Consider the following 24,828-nt stretch of genomic DNA (forward strand, 5'->3'; position numbering starts at 1 on the left):
TCTTTTGGGGGCTTCTCTGAGTAAGGAGGGTAAATTGCCAATCTTCTGTAGCATGGCACAACTGGAGAGATCCTCCATAATTAGAAGTCTTGAAAGTTGCACATAAAGCTGTGCTTAAAATGTTTGCATGGCTTTGTATTTGAAATGTATATTTCACAAGATAGTTGGTTGGGACTTCGCTGCTGCAAACAAGTACCTCAGGTTAGAGTATTCAGGCCAATTTATAGTAAAAAAGGTACATTCATTCTACTGTGTTTTGTGCGATATTCCATAAGCAGCGCAGTGAATTCACAACATTTGTTGAAAAGTTTGCCTTTTTGAGGTAATAAAATCCTGATGCTATCAGGTTAATTATCACATGGCCCTGAAGCAGAAACGTGTTCATTTCCCAATTTGCCATGGCTTTAAATTTGAAGCATTAATATATGGAGAACCTGAAGGTAAAATCCGAGGCCGATGAAATATTTCTTTGTATTCCTCTGTAATCGCAGGACCCACCTGTCACAGCACTGAGAAATGAGCATTAAAGTTCCTGCTGAGTCACGCCTCTTATGCTGCATTCTTACTCCAGTGCCTCAAGTCTGCTCGCTGGATGAAAAACTGTTAAAAAAAGTTAAAGCAAAACTGCCCCACTGCAGCATTAGCTCAATCGTTCTAGCTCAGAATTAACGTACATGCTTTAGGGTGGTCTGCGCTATCCTTCTCACCTAGTAAAATATGATTTTAGATAACCAGCTCATACTAAATTCAAAGCATTATTGTTTTAGGTGTAAAACTGGGCAGTTGAGATACAAACAGACATTCTGTTTCGTTGGTGTTCTGCCTCTTCATTTGCTTTTCAGACTACTGAACTTTGATCTCTTCTGTGGTCTTAGACCCTCTGAAAAGGCCTCAAGCACTGTAAGCATTGTCTAAAATGGTGAATCACTTCACTGCCAGAGGATAAACTGGTAGCCTAGGACCAACCTGAGAACCAACCAAAAACTGGATCAGCTCGTCATCCAACGTGTAAAATTCCAACTACACCGTTCTGACTCTGTCACTATAAAGCACTATATTTTTCACCAGAGCCAGCTATCTTTCATTTAACTTTGGAGTTCCACATAGAAAGTTGGTGGGCCCTGTTTGGAGTGGCGCATCTCCTAAAAATGTATTTTGACATATATTATTTTCTCATGCCCCGAGATATTTTATTTTATTTTTTATTTATGTGTTTTATAGAGCGGGAACTTGACTCGTTGGGGTATCAGAGTGTTTTACAGGAGCCTAAAGCAATATACAGACAGGATCAAGCCAGTACCAGCTTGAGTAGTAAGGGGAGGGATGTCGGATACATTGCGGAAGAAGAGCACGTATTTACAGTTTACTTAACCAGTTGCTCAAGGCGAGATACCAAATTTATAGAATACGTTTACGATTATTCGAGCCAGGCCCCAGGTTTCTGATGGGGTGACATGGTAGTCCGAGGGGGGGTAGTGGACGGCCCTAGGTCGGGCTATGGTGGTGGTTGAGGCAATATTTAGCTGAGAAATTTGCCCATAAGGAAGGTTTCGGCATCCTTTTTGAAGTGAGTCAGTGAGGGGATTCTTCTGATGTCGGGTGGGAGAGAGTTCCATATTCTTGGAACAGCCCCTGAGAAGGCCCGGTTGTACGTTTTTTTTCCCCAAAAGCATGCAGGTTGGAGCAAGAGGTCTCTGGAAGATCAGGAGATTCTGGTTCCTCCGGAGATCACAAGTTTCTGTGTCAGATATGCAGGGGAGTTAGAGTAAAAAGCTTTGTGCGTGATGCATGCTAGTTTGAGCTGTTTTCTTGCCTCCAGGGGAAGCCAGTTGAGAGCTTTCAGGTGTGGGGAAATATGATTGTATTTCCTAGAGCCGGTAAGTAGTCTGGCGGCCGCATTGAGGCAGGCTTTAAGAGGTGCCAGGGAGATCTTCTGTAAACCAGAGAGGGTTGAGCAGCCGTATTCCAATCTAGAGATGACGAGTGCTTGGACTGCCTATTTTAGGACGGGAGCTTCGAGGAAGTGTTTCAATTTCCTAAGCTATTTCAGGTAGAATCTGGCTGTTTTGGCCATCGTATTGATGTGGTCTCGCATGTTCAGGTTGGTTTCAAGGGTAATTCCCAGGGATTTAGCCGAAGTCACATTAGTCGGTGGGGAATTTAAGGCTGTGATAGCCTTAATCCATGATTGAGACTTGAGGTTAGTATTGGGAGGGGCGATCAGGAGATATTCAGTTTTCTTTGCATTGAGTTTAAGTTGATTGGATGCGATCCATTGGACGGTGAGTTTCAGGGCTTCGTTCAGGGAGAGAGTCTCTTCGAGAGACGAGGTTTTGATGTAGATAGCAACTGAACAAAAAATGAAAATGCCTATGGCTAACAACCAAACCTGAAAACATATTCAAGCGATATCAATACATTACGTAGTCATGCTAGGCTTATTGTTTAGATTATCCTCCCAGCCAAAGATGTATTAAAAGCTATTTACACATCTGGGGTAGGAAGAGAAAATAAATTAAATATACTTACGGATCTTTCAGGCCATCTGATCTGCTCCCAGCTCCAAAGGTTGTCTATACTGTAGGAGGAAATAGTGTGTGGTGAAATGTGGGTAATCTCCTACCACAATGAATGAACTGTGCACAGATCATCACACTCTGCCCAGTTCAGCACTGAATTATCTCCTGGAAGACAGAGAGAGAGAGAGAGACAGAGAGAGTGTGATTCAGAGAGACAGAGAAACAGAGAGAATATAACTGTTCCTCTGTCCTCTTTCTCTGTCCCCGCCAAAAAGCACATCCACATGTTCACCTCAAGAGTGGGAGTGGGCTGCTAAGAAGTAAGAGATCTTACAGGTTTCCAAAAGTCCGAACATACCAACAAAAGCCTTCACGTTCTTGGATTTTGCAATAAATGCCCTGTAGCATATCCTCAACCATAACACAAAAACATCAAACTGCTGAGAAAGGTTAAGTGAGATACAAGAGAGGCAAAGATTTGTATAGGCAGAGCTACCCATGGCTTGCTAGTCAGTAGCCATTACAAACCCTTGCAAAGTTCAGTTCTGGAAAGATAAACAAGAAGGAAGATTCCTGCTTTCTGATTGGAGGAAAATCCTTATTGAAGGAGTGTTGTCCCAACCTACAGCCTGAAATTCTTCATAAAGACCACGTCCCAGGATAGTTGTTGATGCATGTACTACATCCCTAAAATTGCCTTCCATGCAGATGATGTTCTTTTCAATATAAATATCATAAATTCTCCCTTATGGCAGTGGCTTATGTGATTGAGCTATTTTTGCTTCTTCTCTGGTTTTAATGCCACATTTAACAAATCTATTGTACCAAGATATTTCCTATTTTCCACATCCTTCAGGCAGGGTGTTAGTCTTTAATGAGATCTGGGTGAATCAGGTAATGATTTTCTATGAAATAAAGGAAAGGCATGATTTCCAATGGGAGAAAAGGGTTTTATGTACAAAATATTTTGAGGTCACAAGCTCTGTGAAAAGCAAAATCACAAGAGATCCTACCGAAAAGTGCTTGGTGATGTGCAAAAACCCTATAATACTCCTTCTAATTTTTAAAATGAGTCCTGTGGCTAAATCTGAATCGCTTGTGGCATGAAAAGAACATTAACCCCACCCCGCCCCCAAACATAGCATTCAACATGAAATAACTTTTCCTTTGTGAATTGTGTTTTGAAGCTTCAGTGGGGGGGGGGGGAATTGCAAAGGGAATATGTGAATGATCCCCCAAAATTCTTCCCAAATTGATTTTTTAAATGGCACATGCACTTTCAAACTGCACGGGCTGCTTTAAAAACATGTTTTCTATTTGGAGATTTAAATGCAGGGGTGGAAGTTTGCTGTCCCCTGCAGGCTATCATACATGTATTTGTAGAAAATTGCTAACGGGATCAATTATTGAACTGCCAAATTAATACTGGTTTCTGTGACCCTCTACAGAATGGACATTTGTGAATGGGAAATTTAAGATGAGACCTAGGTCAAACTGCAAAGTGTATCCGTGTTTGCAAACCACTTGGTGTGCATTTTGCACATCCTAGTTTGCAAACTGGGATTAAATCATCCGGGGCAAGCAGAGTAAGCATTGGCTGACTTTCAATTTAAAAAATACATGTAACAACAGATCATCACAAAGCAGGACCTGATAAACCTTGAATTGAAAGGAAGAATACCTGATGAAGCCTCTCACGATCAATCCTAACACCAGGTTCGAATACCTCAATAAAAATAAAACTTCATACCCTTTGAATACGTTCATATATGGCATGCAATGCAATCATTTCAATAAACAAGGCCTAACAAAGCCTTCTCCTTTGTCATCCTTGTGGCTTCCTCTATCTCCACTGCTTCTCCCGAAATCCAGGCAGATTTGTGAGATGAATGATTCTAAATTTTGAAAGAGGGCTGGATTTTCGTACAAAATATGTCCAATTGGAAGATGATATTATTTCCAAAAGCCTTCTGTAGAGCTCGGTGTAAGTCCTTAACATTCTTCACTCAAAGGCAGAACTCAGCGACCCAGTGGTGTTCTAAATTGCTTAAACACTCTCAACTTTGTGGAATATTTTTGTGAAAGTCAAAGCGGTTAATGCGCCTGGTGTTTTGACTATATAGGATGCTGATCTCTACAAGCAATGCAATTTCATCCAAATTCAAGAATTCTTGGGAGACTGTCCTTTATAGGGATAGAGCAAACGGACTCTGGAAATTGTATATGGGGCACAGTGGCCCCCTCTCTGACAGTAATCCAAAATGTGGAATGCTCCCTTAAGATTTTGCATTGATAGTACCTTATCTAGGACTACATTTCCAGAATATTTTCTGGAACCCCTAACCAATGACAGTAATTATGAACTAAGAATACGGTATCTGTTCCAAATGTTTGGTCCGTTAAAGACCTCACATGCTTTAGTTTTCTGATTCTACCTGAAGTTTCACTACACTCAGGTGACGAGCCTTCCTCAGCCAAGAATATCTGCTAATCAATTAGTTCATGATTTGCCCTAATATAAAGATGGAAAGTAAGGCTGAGTTGGGTAGGATATATTTAAACCATAGAAGGATGTGCATACCTCACAAGAAGCAGAGAAATTGATTTCAAATGAACCTGGTCCGTATGGATGGCCAACACTTTGATTTTACAGTAAAAATCCTCTAGCCAGTTCTAATCACTGTTTTTCTTATTAAACCTATGCTCTGCGTAATGCTGTCATAGATTGGATGTAGTATATCCCTATCTTGACCATTACCAATATCTACTACATAACAACAGTGGAATGCACATTTGAGATTGGGTAACAATGTAATTGTCTTTGCTGTTAGCTTTTTCACATAATTTTCTTGGCCTGACTTATTGACTACTTTTCACCATTCAAGAGCTAATGAACATCTTACTATTGTTATCTCTATCCTTACATATTCTTTCATGTCCTATGAATGTTACTCCCACAGTCATAGGTGACCTGTTCTGTGGACAATTACAATATTGTTTGTTACTCAAAAAGCCTTGTTTTAATTGTTTATGGCTTTGTTATACTATCCCTTTATTTTATAACATCTACATACATGTAGCATAATAAATGTAATATTTTCTTGTAGTTAAGTGGGAAAGGTGTTGGAGAGAAGTGATTACTGTTGTTTGGCAAATGGAAAATTATAATAAAATTGCAGCTAAATATATGTAGCAAATCAACAGAAGTGGAAAGCATTTTTAGCTTCTTTGATGTAATGAGTTACTAAAAACCCCATATCTGCAAGAGTTTTAAATAAAAAGGTGCATTTTACCAACGTCTATGTAATAAGGCATTCAGATAAAATCTCATGTGAAGTAAAATTGAATCACATTGTTCAAGATAGTATAACTTTCTTATTCAAATCATATGAAAAAGAGAAGGCTTCCATGAGGAGGCGGACTATTCAATAATGGCACCTGCATACGTATATATATATATATATGTATATTACCTACTGGCGTTCGCCAGTAGGTAATTATAGTTAGGACCTGTTACCCATAGGAAGTCTGCAACATTCTATTTGGAATAACTTTGGCGCCGGTTGACGAATCTTCGCGAAAATTTCAAAACTCGTGGACCGCTTCTATCCTGAGAGTCTCGGGGTGATTCGTCAAGCGGGGACCAAGAAAAAAGGGGGGTTGCAAAACGTGTTTTCCCCATGCAATTTTCCATAGGGACCGTTAGTCGCTGCTACAGCCCGAACTGCTGAATGGAATTACACCAAATTTGGTAAAGAGGTAGCCCTTGGTTCATACTCGTGCCTTTTGGTTAAATGGTGTAAATCCGTTCAGTAGTTCCTGAGAAATTTAAAAGTAAAAACTTATATATATCTAGGGCCGCGGATCCTCCCGAGCACGAGCTGCCAAGCCATGTCTTCCCTGGACCGGAAACAAGCTTCCTAGGACCGGTGTCTGGCATTTAAGCCGTCTTCAGCCAGGCTTGCTTGAACCCAGGAAGCTTGTTTCCGGTCCAGGGAAGACATGGCTTGGCAGTTCGGGCTGGACTGTTCCCATGAGGCACAGGGTCAGACTGATTTGCATATGGCCATGTCTGAACTGGGGTGGCAGAGTGGGCTAAAGAACGGTGGTGGATTAAACCCAGATCAGTTGACTGGGGGTGCGTGCTTGCACTGTTCAACACTCCGTCCATCATTTCCTTTGGTTTTGCTAAAGTTAGATATAACCTTACTCTCTAACGTGGTAGCTTGGTTGAGCAGTCAGGCAGTATCAGAGGACAGTGTAAAGCATTTGTTGTACACACTCAGTCAGCAAATGGTCTCACACACTCAAGAACTGAACTCTAGCCCAATTGTTTTGTATCAAAAGATATAGTTGTTTTATTTTAGAACCAACAAGGTATCAAAATATACTTTCTCAGGATGAGTTACTTTAATTAAATACTTTTCAAATAGGCAATAGACTTTTTGAATGCAATAGTTAGTTTGTTGCAATAGGCAACACAATTTCAAACACAATTCAACATTGAGCTCAATGGGAATTTCTGGTTAAATGCAATTAGTTACTTTGTAGATTACTTTTCTAACCACAGGACTGGATCCTAGATTCAGTCCCGGGACATGAGCTGTAAACAGTTTAGTAAAAGCGTTTTGGTTACAGTAGTGATTTTTAAGGAATATTATTGTATTTTAAAAGTTGACAGAAACTTTTTCAGTTGGAATTACCAATGTTATCCTATGGCTGGAAAGTCAATTTGCAGGTAAAGTATGTTCATATTACTTTTTTAATCCAGTGCTGGACTCCTAGGTTCAGCACTGCAACCTCTATCTAAAACAGGCAAGTAATTACGTTTTTTTCGTTGGCACGATTTTTAGAGAATATTTGTAAGTTTCAAAAATTGACACAGAAACTTTTTCAGCAAAAAGCAGGCAATGATATCTTATGGAAGGAAATTCAAGTTACTGGTAAGTACGGTTAGAATTACTTTTCAGGATCAGTACTGGGCTCAAAGATGCAACACTGAGGTCTCTCCTGATAACAGGTGAGTAAATCGGAATTCGTAGTTCGGCTGATTTTAGAGGAATATTTGTAAGTTTCAAAACTCCACTCTTAGAAGAATTTCCAAGTGAAACCAGTCAATGTTAACCTATGGAAGGAAATTCAAGTTACTGGTAAGTACGTTGGAATTACTTTTCAGGATCAGTACTGGGCTCAAAGATGTAGCACTGAGGTCTCTCCTGATAACAGGTGAGTAAATCGGAATTCGTAGTTAGGCTGATTTTAGAGGAATATTTGTAAGTTTCAAAAATCGAATTTCCAAGTGAAACCAGTCAATGTTAGCCTATGGAAGAAAAGTGAGTTATCGGTTCTTACGTAACTACTTGACTGGCAGAGTTAAGGTTCTGGTCATAGACTCAGGGGTCTCCCAGGGTCAGGTAGGTACAGTTGGTACACCCTCAGCGGCACAGGGGCAGCCGGGTGCAGATGTAGCTAGGCCCAATGTTATCCAATGAGAGGCAGGGGGCCTTCGTTTGGTGGCTGCTGGCTAGCAGGCCAGGCGGCTGTGGGAGCTGGGCTCCTGGTCACTTGCTCAGGGGAAATGGGAAAGTAGGATAGGACAAAGGTTGCACTGCCAGGGGCACTCGGGCGGCTGTGTGCAGGGTGCTTTTGAGCCGTCGGGCGCTCAATGTTAGTCAATGGAGATCTTTAAAAGGGACCAAAGGCTGCAGGCTCGGGGACGGTGGATCTTCTGGAGTGACGAACACATCGAGGGGTAAGTTGGGATCTTGGAGGGTAGGTAGTCACCCTGGAGTTGGGCACAGGAGGCCGGGGGGCGCCAGGTGCAGGGGTGTCTTTATACATTGGAAAATCTTACCCTCTGCTGGTCGCGGTTGGAGGGGTCCCTGGTTCTGAGTCTGCAGGCGTCGTCTGGGTCGTCGAGGAGGGTCCTTGGGCACTGGATTCCAGGTCAGAATCACCGGGGGGACATCCTCAAGGTCTTGGTCCACTCGGGCACAGGCCGGGCTCGGCGGGTGCAGAGTGGGCTGGATTTGCGGTTCCTGGCTGGCACCAGGGGTGTTGCTGTTTGAGCAGAGCCACTGCTCGTGGGAGTCCCAGTCTCTAAGAGGGTCAAGGCAGGGAGGTCCTCTGGGGTTCTTGAGGTTGCTGTCCGCAGGAGATGCCGGGATTTAGCAGGAGCAGGTTCAAGGATCAACAGGCCTGTAGGGCTGGGGCCAAGTCAGTTGGTGTTGTCCTCTTGTTAGCAGCTGTACGACAGGTCTTCTTCTTCTTGGTCTTCTTTCTTGTTTCGAAATCGGGATCTGAGGAAGGAAGATTCAGGGTGCCCCTAAATACTAAATTTAGGAGCGTTACAGGTAGGGGAAGGACAGGGACCAATAGGTCCCTGCCTGGGGTGAGTACACTCCCTATCCTGCTCCTCTCCTGTGAGAGGGGGGCAGGAGCCTATCTCTGATTGGGCAGGGCTCCCCATCCTCAAGATGGCTGGGACCTGGAGTTATGCTTCAGCTCACCTCTCCCACCTGAGGAGTGGAGTTGGCACAGGCTGGCAAATCTCTAAGATGCCCTCTGTAGTACATTTTACATTAAATCCCACACTGGCATCAGTGTTGGTTTAATGTGCTGAGAAGTTTGATATCAAACTTGTCAGTCTTCAGTGTAGCCATTATGGTGCTGTGGAGTTCGTAATGACAACCTCTCAGCACCATATACTCTTAATGGCATTACTGCACTTACAGTGCCCAGGAATGGCCCTGGGTACTGTAGGGGCACAGGGCTCATGCACCTGTTCCCACACCACTGGCATAGGGAACCCAGCTAGAGGGGTGACTGATGTATGGCAGGGCAGTGGGATTGTGGGCATGGCACACAGGGATGTGTGCCATGTCGACTCTTTATTTAGTTCTGCACCAGGACACTCAGTCTGCAAAGGCAGTGTGTGGGTGTCAGGGTGCAGGGCCCCTAAGGGTGGCACAATAAGTGCTGCAGCCCTTAGGGGTCTTCTCTGGTCACAATGCCCTGGGTACCTAGGGTACCATTTACCAGGGGCTGACAAGTGGCCAGAGATGCCAATTAGGTTTCAGCTTCAATACAGTTTTAGGGAAGGAACACAGGCACTGGGCACCTGATTGGCAGGAGCCCAGGGCACACTCAGTCAAAGCATATCAGCAATTCAGCAATAAGTGGGGGCATACCATGCAAGAAATATGGCCTTTCTCATAGATGGGGCCTGAGGTGACGTGTGCAAACACGCCCTGTGGCGGGTTTTAATATGGGGAGCTAATTACCCTTCAATCCTGAGGGACCCTGGGGGCCAACTAGTCCACCAGGTGCTTCCAGTAAGCGCCACTGGGCTGTGTTTCAGAGAGGTGGCCCAGGCCGTGCCCCTTTTTACACCTCTCTGCAACGCAGCTCTGTGGCACTTACTGGAGGTACGTAGTGGGCTACTTGGACCCTAGGGACACTCAGGATTCAAGGGGACTTAATCTCCCAAATTAAAACGGACACAGGGCGCGTTTACACAGTGGTGAAGGGAGCAGATGGGGCATGAGGTGACGTGTGCAAACATGCCCTGTGGCGGGTTTTAAGATGGGGAAATATTTCCCCTTCAATTCTGAGGGACCCTGGGGGCCAACTAGTCCACCAGGTGTTTCCAGTAAGCGCCACTGCGTGGCGTTGAACAGAGGTGGTCCAGGCCGTGCCCTTTTTTACATCTCTCTGCAATGCAGGTGTGTGGCGCTTACTGGAGGTACCTAGTGGACTACTTGGACCCTAGGGACCCTCAGGATTCAAGGGGACTTGATCTCCCAAATTAAAACGACCACAGGGCGCGTTTACACAGTGGTGAAGGGAGGGGATGGGGCCTGAGGTGACGTGTGAAAACATGCCCTGTGGCACGTTTACACAGTGGTGAAGGGAGCGGATGGGGCATGAGGTGACGTGTGCAAACACGCCCTGTGGCGGGTTTTAAGATGGGGAAATAATTCCCCTTCAATTCTGAGGGACCCTGGGGGCCAACCAGTCCACCAGGTGTTTCCAGTAAGCGACACTGCGTGGCGTTGAACAGAGGTGCTTCAGGCCGTGCCCTTTTTTACACCTCTCTGCAATGCAGCTGTGTGGCGCTTACCGGAGGTACCTAGTGGGCTACTTGGACCCTAGGGACCCTCAGGATTCAAGGGGACTTAATCTCCCAAATTAAAACGCCCACAGGGCGCATTTACACAGTGGTGAATGGAGGGGATGGGGCCTGAGGTGACATGTGAAAACATGCCCTGTGGCGCATTTTAAGATGGGGAAATAATTCACCTTCAATCCTGAGGGCCCCTGGGGGCCAACTAGACCACCAGGTGCTTCCAGTAAGCGCCACTGCGCTGCATTACAGAGAGTTGGTCCAGGCCGTGCAATTTTTTAACACCTCTCTGCAACGCAGCTCTGTGGCGTGTTTTAAGAGGTAGTTTTAATCCCCTGCCCTATTATGTACTAGGGGCTTACAGAGGAGGTCATTCTAATCACAGGGGTACCCCAACGCATAGTGTTCCCTAGTGTATGTAGGTGTTTTAACTGTTTTCTAAGTGTCTTTTAGCATAGCACTGGCTCTAGAACTGGTTAGTCAGAGTCAGTTACCACCAGTACCCATCTGAAAAATTTGTAAAAACTGCACTAAAACTCAAACACTTATAAATTCACCCAGGTACTCTCCTTGCAGTACTCTAACCATTCAGTCACTACTCAAGTACTCTTGCACTGAGCCAGGCCTTAGCAGATGAACTGCTTCAAACGCCTCTAACCACCTACACACTTGTCTTTCACACCTTCAATTCCCCAGTCAGTATCCATACACTTCCAGCAAACATCCTGTCACTTCCCTTGCACTTCTCTAGTTACCCATTCAGCACCATGTACTAATCCATTCACTGCGCCAAAACCCAAACACGTAACCAATGTCACACTTGTGCTTCAGGCCCACAATTCCCCAGGTACTATACATACACTCCACCCACGTCTGGGCAAACCCTGCCAACTTAGGGTGAAAAAAGCGACACCAAAGGGGATGATGGACGGAGCGTTTGAGCAAATCAAACACTCACCCCCAGTCAACTGATCTGGGTTTAATCCATCATCATTCTTTGGCTCACACCACCACCCCAGTTCAGACATGGCTATATGCATATCAGTCTGATCCTGTGCCTCATGGGAACAGTCCAGCCCGAACTGCCAAGCCATATCTTCCCTGGACCAGAAACCAGCATCCTGGGACTGGTTTCGGGTTCCTAACCCTCATCAGCCAGGGTATCTTGAATCCAGTGGCAAAGGGAGCAAGGACCCACGTCTGGGCATACCCTGCCAACTTAGGGCGAACAAAGCGATACCAAAGGGGATGATGGATGGAGCGTTTGAGCAAATCAACCCCTCGAGGCACAGGGTCAAGACTGATTTGCATATGGCCAGGTCTAAACTGGGGTGGCATGGTGAGAAAAAGAATGATGGATTTAACCCAGATCTCTTGACTGGGGGTGAATGTTTTGACTTGTTCTGTATTCCGTCCATCAACTGTGTATCTTTTGCTTTCTCGCCCTAAGTGCGCCAGATTGCCCAGACATGGGTCCTGGGCTCACTGTGCCACTGGAATCAAGCTATCCTGGCTGAAGAGGGGTCAAACCCCGAAATCGGTCCTAGGGTGCTTGTTTCTGGTCCAGGGAGGACATGGCTTGGCAGTTCGGGCTGGACTGTTCCCATGGGGCACAAGGTCAAGACTGATTTGCATATGGCTAGGTCTAAACTGGGGTGGCATGGTGAGCAAAAGAATGATGGATTTAATTCAGATCTCTTGACTGAGGGTGAATGTTTTGATTTGTTCTTCCGTCCATCAATTGTGTATCTTTTGCTTTCTCGCCCTAAGTGCGCCAGGTTGCACAGACGTGGGTCCTGGGCTCACTGTGCCACTGGAATCAAGCTATCCTGGCTGAAGAGGGGTGAAATACCAAAAGCGGTCCTAGGATGCTTCTCTACGGTTCAGGGAGGACCTGGCTTGGCAGTTCGGGCTGAACTGTCCCCATGAGGCACAGGGTCAAGACTGATTTGCATATGGCCAGGTCTAAATTGGGGTGGCATGGTGAGCAAAAGAATGATGGATTTAACCCAGATCTCTTGACTGGGTGTGAATGTTTTGATTTGTTCTGCATTCCGTCCATCAATTGTGTATCTTTTGCTTTCTCGCCATAAGTGCGCCAGGTTGCCCAGAGGTGGGTCCTGGGCTAACTGTGCCACTGGAATCAAGCTATCCTGGCTGAAGAGGGGTGAAACCCCGAAACCGGTCCTAGGATGCTTGTTTCCGGTCCAGGGAGGACCTGGCTTGGCAGTTCAGGCTGGACTGTTGCCATGAGGCACAGGGTCAAGACTGATTTGCATATGGCGGGGTCTAAACTGGGGTGGCATGGTGAGCAAAAGAATGATGGATTTAACCCAGATCTCTTGACTGGGGGTGAATGTTTTGGTTTGTTCTGCATTCCGTCCATCAATTGTGTATCTTTTGCTTTCTCGCCCTAAGTGCGCCAGGTTGCACAGATGTGGGTCCTGGGCTCACTGTGCCACTGGAATCAAGCTATCCTGGCTGAAGAGGGGTGAAATGCCGAAAGCGGTCCTAGGATGCTTGTTTCTGGTCCAGGGAGGACCTGGCTTGGCAGTTCGGGCTGGACTGTTCCCATGAGGCACAGGGTCAAGACTGATTTGCATATGGCCAGGTCTAAAAAGGTGTGGCGTGGTGAGCAAAAGAATGATGGATTTAACCCAGATCTCTTGACTGGGGGTGAATGTTTTCATTTGTTCTGCATTCCGTCCATCAATTGTGAATCTTTTGCTTTCTCGCCCTAAGTGCGCCAGGTTGCCCAGAGGTGGGTCCTGGGCTAACTGTGCCACTGGAATCAAGCTATCCTGGCTGAAGAGGGGTGAAACCCCGAAACCAGTCCTAGGATGCTTGTTTCCGGTCCAGGGAGGACCTGGCTTGGCAGTTCAGGCTGGACTGTTGCCATGAGGCACAGGGTCAAGACTGATTTGCATATGGTGGGGTCTAAACTGGGGTGGCATGGTGAGCAAAAGAATGATGGATTTAACCCAGATCTCTTGACTGGGGGTGAATGTTTTGATTTGTTCTGCATTCCGTCCATCAATTGTGTATCTTTGGCTTTCTCGCCCTAAATGCGCCAGGTTGCCCAGAGGTGGGTCCTGGGCTCACTGTCTCACTGGAATCAAGCTATCCTGGCTGAAGAGGGGTGAAACCCTGAAACCGGTCCTAGGATGCTTGTTTCCGGTCCATGGAGGACCTGGCTTGGCAGTTCTAGCTGGACTGTTCCCATGAGGCACAGGGTCAAGACTGATTTGCATATAGCCAGGTCTAAACTGTGGTGGCATGGTGAGCAAAAGAATGATGGATTTAACCCAGATCTCTTGACTGGGGGTGACTGTTTTGATTTGTTCTGCATTCCGTCCATCAATTGTGTATCTTTGGCTTGCTCGCCCTAAGTGCGCCAGGTTGCCCAAACGTGGGTCCTGGGCTCACTGTGCCACTGAAATCAAGCTATTCTGGCTGAAGAGGGGTGAAACCCTGAAACCGGTCCTAGGATGCTTGTTTCCGGTCCAGGGAGGACCTGGCTTGGCAGTTCGGGCTGGACTGTACCCATGAGGCACAGGGTCAAGACTGATTTGCATATGGCCAGGTCTAAACTCGGGTGGCATGGTGAGCAAAAGAATGCTGGATTTAACCCAGATCTCTTGACTGGGGGTGTTCGTTTTGATTTGTTCTGTATTCCGTCCATCAATTGTGTATCTTTTGGTTTCTCGCCCTAAGTGCGCCAGGTTGCCCGGACGTGGGTCCTGGGCTCACTGTGCCACTGGAAACAAGCTATCCTGGCTGAAGAGGGGTGAAACCCCGAAACCGGTCCTAGGATTCTTGTTTCCGGTCCAGGGAGGACCTGACTTGGCAGTTTGGGCTGGACTGTTGCCATGAGGCACAGGGTCAAGACTGATTTGCATATGGCTGGGTCTAAACTGGGGTGGCATGTGAGCAAAAGAATGATGGATTTAACCCAGATCTCTTGAGTGGGTATGAATGTTTTGATTTGTTCTGCATTCCGTCCATCAATTGTGTATCTTTGGCTTTCTCGCCCTAAGTGCGCCAAGTTGCCCAGATGTGGGTCTTGGGCTCACTGTGCCACTGGAATCAAGCTATTCTGGCTGAAGAGGGGTGAAACCCTGAAACCGGTCCTGGGATGCTTGTTTCCGGTCCAGGGGAGACCTGGCTTGGCAGTTCGGGCTCGACTGTTCCCATGAAGCACAGGGTCAAGACTGATTTGCATATAGCCTGGTCTAAACTGGGGTGGCATGGTGAGCAAAAGAATTATGGATTTAACCCAGATCTCTTGACTGGGGGTGAATGTTTTGATTTGTTCTGCATTCCGTCCATCAATTGTGTATCTTTTGCTTTCTCGCCCTAAGTGTGCCAGGTTGCCTAGACGTGGGTCCTGGGCTCACTGTGCCACTGGAATCAAGCTATCCTGGCTGAAGAGGGGTGAAACCCGAAACCGGTCATAGGATGCTTGTTTCCGGTCCAATGAGGACCTAGCTTGGCAGTTCAGGCTGGACTGTTCCCATAAGGCACAAGGTCAAGACTGATTTGCATATGGCCAGGTGTAAACTGGGGTGGCATGGTGAGCAAAAGAATAATGGATTTAACCCAGATCTCTTGATTGGGGGTGAATGTTTTGATTTGTTCTGTATTCCGTCAGTCAATTGTGTATCTTTTGCTTTCTCGCCCTAAGTGCGCCAGGTTGCCCAGATGGGGGTCCTGGGCTCACAGTGCCACTGGAATCAAGCTATCCTGGCTGAAGAGGGGTGAAACCCCAAAACCGGTCCTATGATGCTTGTTTCCATTCCAGGGAGGACCTGGCTTGGCAGTTCGGGCTGGACTGTTCCCATAAGGCACTGATTTGCATATGGCCAGGTCTAAACTGGGGTGGCATGGTGAGCAAAAGAGTGATGGATTTAACCCAGATCTCTTGACTGGGGGTGAATGTTTTGATTTGTTCTGCATTCCGTCCATCAATTGTGTATCTTTGGCTTTCTCGCCCTAAGTGCGGCAGGTTGCCCAGACGTGGGTCCTGGGATCACTGTGCCACTGGAATCAAGCTATCCTGGCTGAAGAGGGGTGAAGCCCCGAAACCGGTCCTAGGATGTTTGTTTCCAGTCCAGGGAGGACCTGGCTTGGCAGTTCGGGCTGAACTGTTCCCATGAGGCACAGGGTCAAGACTGATTTGCATATTGCCAGGTCTAAACTGGGGTGGCATGGTGAGCAAAAGAATGATGGATTTAACCCAGATCTCTTGACTGGGGGTGAATGTTTTGATTTGTTCTGCATTCCGTCCATCAATTGTGTATCTTTATCTTTTGCTTTATTGATTTAAGTGCGGCTTTTGATTTAGTCCGAGGGAAAGTCTCTGGTAGGTCTTTGGTTCTTATGGCATTCCACCTTGCTTTCTGAGAATACTAAAGTCTTTGCACTTAGACATATACGCACAGGTGAGGTAGAACTCTGGAGGAGTCCTCATGCTCAGGATTCCGACAAACCGAGGGGTAAGACCAGATTTTTTGTTAGCCCCAACGTTGTTTAGCTTATTTATAAATGAAACGGTCGATTGGCTGTCACAATGCAGACCTGATACTTTTAACTATGCAGACGTAAGCCTGCCAATACTCATGATTCTTGACAACACACTTCTTATATCTAGAACAGCAGCTGGGCTCCAAATATTGTTGGATAGAATATCAAACTTTTGTGCCATAAGAGGTCTGGAGGTAAATCCTTTCAAATAAAAATGTATCGAAAAGAAAGAGTATGCAGTTCCTCAGAGAGACGGGGAAGTGAAGGTGTAGAGAAAAGACCGTAAGAAAGGGGAATTCCTCTATTCGGAACTAGGGTCCTCACACACCCAGCAAGCTAGGTGTCATGCTTCATCATATGGACCTGCTCCTCGTCGGGCCGGCGCTGCAATGCCCGACGGGCACCCTAAAAAGGGGCTCTTTAGCGGAGATCTTTAGTTCCTGGCCGTATGATGCAGTGTGTGTGAGAGGGACCTAGTGGTGTAGATGTGAGTGCAGGTGTGTGGTTAAAACAAGTTGGAAAGTCCAGAAATATAATTTTATTGAGAGTGGCTCTCCACCTGATTAAAAATGAAAACAGAGTGGCAGCTGGCTGATATTATGATTCAGCTTGGCTATGTTCTTCTGTGGTGGTCGACATGTTTCTTGCCCGGTGGTCCTATTGATCCGTGGCAATTCTTCAGGACCTACTGAACTGTCAATAATCTACACAACGTGGTAAGTACAAATGTTACCTACCACACGTTATATGGAAAACGATCTCGCCATATGTCTAAGGGGACCTAGAAAAAAAGGAAGTTTTTAGGAAGGCAACCCAAGCATAGGCAGTGATTAAAATTAGTACTGTAAAGGTAGATCTCACATAGTGGTGATTACCCCCTTGACCAAATGGCACAAGTAAACGTCCATTGTCACCAAGTGTCAAAATATCCTATACAGTGAGTAGGAGTTCTCCTACAAAAGTGAATATAAAAACAAGCTATTTAAAAACAGAAGACTGGAAGTGTTGTACTCCCTATAAGGAAGTAATATGAAGTGACTACAAGTTTCTCCATAGTGGAGTCATGGGGCACTCACCTATTGTGGTGTGATTCCCTGCTCCTATCCGTGGCCGTGGCGCCACCGGGACACCAAGATTCTGGTGTCCTAATGAGAAACAAAATGGTAAATGGAAAAACAAAGTAATACACGGAGGGCAACTAGCCCGACATGTATCGTCAGCACACTAAAAACAATATCGCCCGTGTGCGATCCTGTCACATGAGCTGCCGTGGTGCGAGTCGTGAAACACACGGGACAATGAGATGATAAAAGAGCACCACGAGGTAAACTAAAAAAGAAGAAGTCACACCAGAGGCGTATGGATCGTGAATGCCAACCCGGACAAGGTATCAGCCAGTCAGAGATGCGTAGCCACAAAATAAAGGCCCCATCACGTCGTCGCTCGCACCACGCGTTGAGTCTGGGGCAAGCCCGGTCTGCCGTAACGGTGAAAAGGAACCGGCGTGAACCATGGGAAGCCCCCAGCCCCCAGGGAGTGCCAAGCAAAGTGCGCCGGGAGACCGATAGATGTACAGCTTGTGTGGTACACTGACAGCATGTAGTATCAAAACTTGTTTACAAGAGAGCACTGACAACACCGCGTCTTAGTCATACTTCTCTAGTTTAACTGCGGGATTGCAATCACCATTAAACATCACCCCATAAGTTGCGGACATGCATTCAGACCACTCACATGACCCATCACATTCATCTGGGCGCGTTGCAGTATCGCTGCAGCACTTACTTGAAGGTTGTTGCCGGAATGGGCTGTCAACCTACCCTCGCGCCACTCGACCCGGGAATACTATTGCCCGGCAGTCTTCCATGAAAGATATACAGGCTGGTGTGTTCGGCAGGGGGCGGGCAGAATACCTGGAAGTGTGTAGTGTGAGTGCGCGGAGCCAGACCCATGGAAGGGAGTGTCAAATTCAGCGGCCATCTTGAGATGTGATCTAAGGTACTAAAATCATCGTTTCTCAATGATTAGTGATATGAATCCTGCTTGGTTACAGAGTGGAAAACATTGTCCTGCAAATAAGGGTGTGACATTGCGGTGGCCATGTAGCCTGAACAATGGGTTGGCTAACTAGGAGCACTGGTCAGTGTTTGACGTATAGGGCTGCATCTATAGAGTGAATGAGAATGATGGCGGCTATCTTGGAGTGAGTGAACCTAACAAGTGTCCATAATGTGTCTAGGAAATGAAATAAAGCACAACCACACTATGGGGAAGGCCCAGGGTAGCGAGTTAATGATACGTCTACTCCTTAGAGAACACAGTGTTAACATGAGAGAAGGTCTGTATTATCTGTCCATGAGTGCTGCCCATGGAATCTGATCGTTCAAGCCTTCTAGGTCTGTCCTCAGACGGTGCACCCATCGCTGTTCAATCTTAAATAGGGCTCTTTGTGTAATCCTAGGGTGTGCCTCAAGGATTAACCATCTAAGGGAGTCTGGTGTGTGGTTATTCTCTTTGCAGTGGGTATAAAGTTTCGTGGTTATTCTCTGGCATCTCACATTACTCTTGTGCTCTGTTATGCGTGTCTTAACTGATCGCATGGTCATGCCTACATACCTCTGTTCACATGGGCAGGTTATTAAGTAAATACACTGTGTGGTGTTACAATTGGTATGTCGCTGCATCCTCCAGGTAAAGGAGTCTGAAAAAACCACCTCCTTGATCACCGCAGTTTGATGGCACACAGTACAAGATCCACAAGGATAGTGTCCTTTCACTGGGGGGAGACCCCAGAGGGTACTTTGATCATGGTGGTTGGTTTGTCTTGGTCTTGTATTAATCAGGATATCCTTCAGATTTTGGGTGCGTTTAAAGGCAAAACGTGGGGGCGGGATAGTGAGGTCACCCGCAGTGAGAATCCCCCAGTGTTTCTTGATAATGCCCTTTATGAATGTAGAGTTAGGAGTGAAAGATGTGACGCAGGTCAGTGTCTCTGACTTTTCCTTACTATTGGGTTGTAGTAGGATTTCTCGTGGATTATTACGAGCCCTCTTCAATGAGTTTTTTACCTGGCGGTCAGGGTAACCTCTTTGTCTAAGGTTAGAGCTCAATTGGTAGGCTTCAGTTAGGTAGTCGTTGGTGGAGGAACAGTTCCTCCTGAGACGGAGAAACTGCCCAAAGGGTAAATTGTCCTTTAGGGCCCTAGGGTGATGGCTACTGTATAGGAGCAAACTATTCCTGTCAGTAGGTTTCTTGTAAAGTGTGGTGCTAAGGCCTGTGTCCCCTAGTGTGACCAGGAGGTCCAAGAAAGGTACATTGGAGTCAGAGATGGTGTGTGTGAATTTAAGAAATAGATTCTGGGCATTGATCCATTCGCAGAATGCTAAACATGTCTGCTGGTCCCCCTTCCAGAAGATTAAAATATCATCAATGAAGCGCCTCCACAAGGTTAAATTGTTGATAAAGGGATTGCTGGGGTGCCTGATGACTTCCTCCTCGAAGGTGGCCATGTAGATACAGGCCACACTGGGGGCAAAGGTGCTCCCCATCGAAGTGCCCTGCGATTGGTGGAACAGCTGTTTATTATACTCGAAATAGTTCTCAGTAAGGGCCAGTGTGGCGCACTCCATCACAAAGGAGATGGGGGTAGGTGATGTCCATTCCTCTCTCATAAGGGCACTTTCAATTGCCGTCAGGGTGGCACGCTGGGGGATATTCGTGTATAATGCCTCCACGTCCAGCGTGACCAACAGGTCAATATTGCTTGTGTCGTGTGTCTCCTCTATGACTTGCAAGATATCTGTAGTGTCACGGATATAGGAGGGAGTTTTTTTGATCAAGGGTTGTAAAAAATGGTCAACAAACCTCGAAAGAGGTTCCAAAAGTGAACCTATACCCGATACAATGGGGCGCCCTGGGACTGGTGTCGTGCCCTTATGTATTTTGGGCAGAGTGTAAAAGTATGGGATCTTAGGCTCCTTTGTATTGAGAAATTCAGCTTCCTTTTTTACTGATCCAACCATTACTTTCTGCTTCAAAAGTGATGGTCGCGATCTTAGTGGTGAGTCTAGGTGTAGGGTCAACGGAGATGGGGGTGTAGTACCTTGTGTTGTCAAGTTGTCGTCTACACTCTCGATCATAATCAATAGTGTTTTTTATCACCGTGGCCCCTCCCTTGTCAGCCTGTTTGATAATAATGTTGTTATCATTGGCTAAGGTTCTTGCTGCAGACAACTCCGCATTGGACATGTTATGAAAAATACCTCTGGCAGGAATTGTACCCAGGTCACGAAGGACAGCCTTTTCAAATGTGAGTACTTCCGGGGGGACCATGTTATTAGTAGGAGTAAATCTGGATGGATTACGTAAACCCGTATCCGTAGATTCAATGGCTGGTTGGTCTTGAAAGAATGCCTTTAGACGTATTTTTCTGAGGAATTCATGGATCTCACAATTGTCTCTGAATTTGTCTGTTCTCGGTGTAGGGACATAACCGAGTCCCTTCTCGAGGACCTCCTCTTCCAAGGGACTCAAGGGTCTGTCTGACAGATTCACAACTAGTTCTTTTTCCCTCTGTTTCTGCCCCTGGGAGCCGACGGGAATTGTTCCTGATCCTGCCATTGTACTCCTTTGGGTGCCCCTCTTTTTCGCCCTCTTCCTCTGCCCCAACCTCTGTCTAAAAAAGGAGGGTTGCCTGGGGGATAGAACTGGGGCTGTCCATGCGGAAACATAGGAAACTGCCAAAAGGGGGGTTGTGGTGGGCCTGTATAGACCGGAGCGTTACTGTAAACAGGGTATGAAGATTGAAAATTCCTTTTCTGCTGGTTACCTCCCCAACTATTTGAGCTCGAGTCACTACTCGTTGAACCCCTTCTTGAATTGTCTGGACTTTCATCAGATGAATAACTATTCTTGGTTGCCTGGAAGTCTGCTTTCAGATAAGGATAGATCTTCTCTTTATCAAACTTCTGAATGTCCTTCTGAAGTTTGCTGATCTTTAATTTGAGCAGATACTCTTTATTCTCAGAGATCTCACTATTTATTTCCGCCAGTTTCGCTTTGAAAGCGGTATTCTGGGTTGTGGATTTGAGTGCACTCTCTGCTGCCTGAATTCTCGCTAATAGGGCATCTGCTAATCGTTGGGCCGTATTAATAATGAGAACCAAGAGGTCTCTGGTGCACTTCCAAGAGACTAAGCTCCATTCTTTCTTGAAGGTTGGGTCTTCCAGGAAAAGCCTGGGAAAGATGTTGATGATGAGTCCACTGGGTGCTATATTGGCTCTTAGATATTCCGTCATTAGAGCCCCATGCAGCGTGATCTTGACCCATTCCCTTTTTAATGCTGTGAGAGAGGTCCAGTCTTCTGATTGTGACCCTGAGGCCACAGAACCCCCAATCCCAAGAAGGGAGGGAGTTTTTCTTAAAATGTCAGCTACAGCTTCGTCATTGAAGCTGAGTCCTAGGTTGTCCTCCATGGTAGGTAGGTCAACACAAAGCAGCCGTTAGGTGAACGGTGCTTAAAGATGAAGATGGTCCACTTAGTGCAATTAGCACCGTGTGGTATCCTAAATGACGTCCCACGGGGGTGGCCCGTGCATTAAACTATGTTATCAAAAGAGGGACTGACGGGCTTTTATTTACAGGAGGTCCAGCATACATGCCCAATTAATCATATCGAAAAGAAAGAGTATGCAGTTCCTCAGAGAGACGGGGAAGTGAAGGTGTAGAGAAGAGACCGTAAGAAAGAGGAATTCCTCTATTCGGAACTAGGGTCCTCACACACTCAGCAAGCTAGGTGTCATGCTTCATCATATGGACCTGCTCCTCGTCGGGCCGGCGCTGCAATGCCCGACGGGCACCCTAAAAAGGGGCTCTTTAGCGGAGATCTTTAGTTCCTGGCCGTATGATGCAGTGTGTGTGAGAGGGACCTAGTGGTGTAGATGTGAGTGCAGGTGTGTGGTTAAAACAAGTTGGAAAGTCCAGAAATATAATTTTATTGAGAGTGGCTCTCCACCTGATTAAAAATGAAAACAGAGTGGCAGCTGGCTGATATTATGATTCAGCTTGGCTATGCTCTTCTGTGGTGGTCGACATGTTTCTTGCCCGGTGGTCCTATTGATCCGTGTAAAAATTTGTACTTACCACGTTGTGTAGATTATTGACAGTTCAGTAGGTCCTGAAGAATTGCCACGGATCAATAGGACCACCGGGCAAGAAACATGTCGACCACCACAGAAGAGCATAGCCAAGCTGAATCATAATATCAGCCAGCTGCCACTCTCTTTTCATTTTTAATCAGGTGGAGAGCCACTCTCAATAAAATTATATTTCTGGACTTTCCAACTTGTTTTAACCACACACCTGCACTCACATCTACACCACTAGGTCCCTCTCACACACACTGCATCATACGGTCAGGAACTAAAGATCTCCGCTAAAGAGCCCCTTTTTAGGGTGCCCGTCGGGCATTGCAGCGCCGGCCCGACGAGGAGCAGGTCCATATGATGAAGCATGACACCTAGCTTGCTGGGTGTGTGAGGACCCTAGTTCCGAATAGAGGAATTCCCCTTTCTTACGGTCTCTTCTCTACACCTTCACTTCCCCGTCTCTCTGAGGAACTGCATACTCTTTCTTTTCGATATGATTAATTGGGCATGTATGCTGGACCTCCTGTAAATAAAAGCCCGTCAGTCCCTCTTTTGATAACATAAATAAAAATGTATGTCATAAAATGCCCATCGGTCCTTCAAGGGTAGGATGACCCTGAAAGGTTTACCTCCTGAACAGGTCAGGCAATTTGATTACTTTGGTGTGAGACTGACAGACAACCTATCTTGGGTCCCCCAGTTTGAGAAAAGTAAGATGATCCTACACCAAAGGGCTTCTGCCATAGGTAGGAAATATAGGACCTCCTCAAGTGGTGCTGTAAGCCCTTCTGTTGAAGCATGTAGGGCTACAGCTGTTGCAGGGGCATTGTATGGGGTTCACGTTTGGGGTTATGTAGATGTAACTTCTCTCGCACAGATTGAGAATAAGTTCATCAGATTTTTTTTACCTTCGCCAAAGTACTCCTCACATACCCTTTCGTCTTGATCTTTCGTTAAAACAAATTCATCACGTCTCCCAAATAAAGCTCTTGTTGTACTGGATCTGTCTGTGGTCCACCAAGTAATTGGCGGCCTACATGGAGGCCATGGAAGAACTAATTAATATTGATAAAAATGTCCACACTCCATGGCTAAGAAAAATTAGACAAGCTGCAAAAACTATCAAGATGGAGGAGGTGTGGAAATCCCCAGCTATATTAAAGAAAGACATTATAGTTGAGGTAAAACAAGCATATTGGGACTTTACACATATCAACACATTTGACACAGGCACAAGTTGGAGAGTATTACTGACCAGTTCTTAAATCACAAATGCAGTTTTAAGTTTGAACCATGTATGGATAGTATGAGCCCCCCCAAGCTAAGACTTGTATCTGAAATTTAAATTTGGTATTCTGCATTGGCTGGTCTTACCAGCAAATGAAACACAAAGGGAACTTCAAGTGCAAGCTGCCCCTTGTGTTCAACTTGGCCTGAGAAAGAAGACCATTTTTAAAAAATGTTTTGCCCAGTATACACTTTGCCTCGTCCCAGTCTGCAGGCTTATGAATACTACACATTACGGAGAAGCAAGCAGAATTTTTAGATGTGACACTAGGGAAAATGTGGTCTCTGCAGTTGTTAGGTATTTGTCTTGGGGATGGAGACTTAGAATAAATAAGCTAAGCATATCTTAATTGGGGCATGGGTCTAAGGTGATAGTAATCAATTATTCCGGAATTAAGGTAATTTTTTATTTAATTACGTTTCTAATTGTTGCCCAAAGGTTTTTATACTTTAATATTTTATCATGAATTGTAATATGGTTTTATTTTTGAATGTTTTTAGGAAATGTGAATATTGTTTATTTGCTTTGTACGCCGTACTTTTATGGTTTTCATAAACCAAAATAAAGCAGATTGATGGATTGATAGAAAAAAGGATTTTCTTTTGGAGAGATTTGCTATAGACATGGAGGGCAAATATATGTGTATTGGTAGACCAAAAAATAATAGATTTTCTTTCTTTCAAGGGAGTGCCCATTGATATTGTGGATGTGATAACCAAGGAATATATGGGAGATTCTGAAGACCCATTTGAGATTAGAGACTCTTACCTTGAAATGCTTGCAGATGTTATGTTTATAAAGCCTGCTATCAAAACAGCCAAGTATCACAGAGGTAAGTTAACAGGCACTGTCAACTGAATAATTCACAACTCTCTATTGAAGCATTGACTGCAATTGTACGATGAGCATATACATATTTCAGAACTGAATCAATCATCAGCGGAAACATTTTCTTTGTTTGCATGTCAGTAAACCTGCTTTTAAAGACTGTGTTTCTTTTGAGGTTGGGGGAAAAGCGGCATTCTCCATAAAGTTCTAGATGCCCAGTTCCATCAGCCTCATGGTTCTCCCGCCTCACAAGAGGTAGGGGTAACCGATGAGCTTCTGATGCCTAAACCAAAGTCAAATCAATCATCGCAAACTCCTTGCTGTAGCTCTTCTGCCACAAAGATGCTTGATTTTTAGCATTACAAGGCTTGCAATATTTAGTCACAGCTTTCCAATACT

The 24,828-nt window shown here is 45.6% G+C and overlaps 1 protein-coding gene across 1 annotated transcript in view; it reads left to right on the top strand.

Moving 5' to 3' along the window:
- The window catches only part of LOC146776047 (fatty acyl-CoA hydrolase precursor, medium chain-like), a 275,087-nt gene that overhangs the window by 162,549 nt on the left and 87,710 nt on the right, over window positions 1–24,828 (top strand). The window contains exon 11 of the mRNA XM_085639929.1: window positions 24,286–24,433. Within this exon, the coding sequence (XP_085496055.1) occupies window positions 24,286–24,433 (148 nt within the window). The remainder of the gene's footprint in view (window positions 1–24,285; window positions 24,434–24,828) is intronic.

Source organism: Triturus cristatus, chromosome 12 (genome assembly GCF_964204655.1).
Source record: "Triturus cristatus chromosome 12, aTriCri1.1, whole genome shotgun sequence".
Taxonomy (NCBI): domain Eukaryota; kingdom Metazoa; phylum Chordata; class Amphibia; order Caudata; family Salamandridae; genus Triturus; species Triturus cristatus.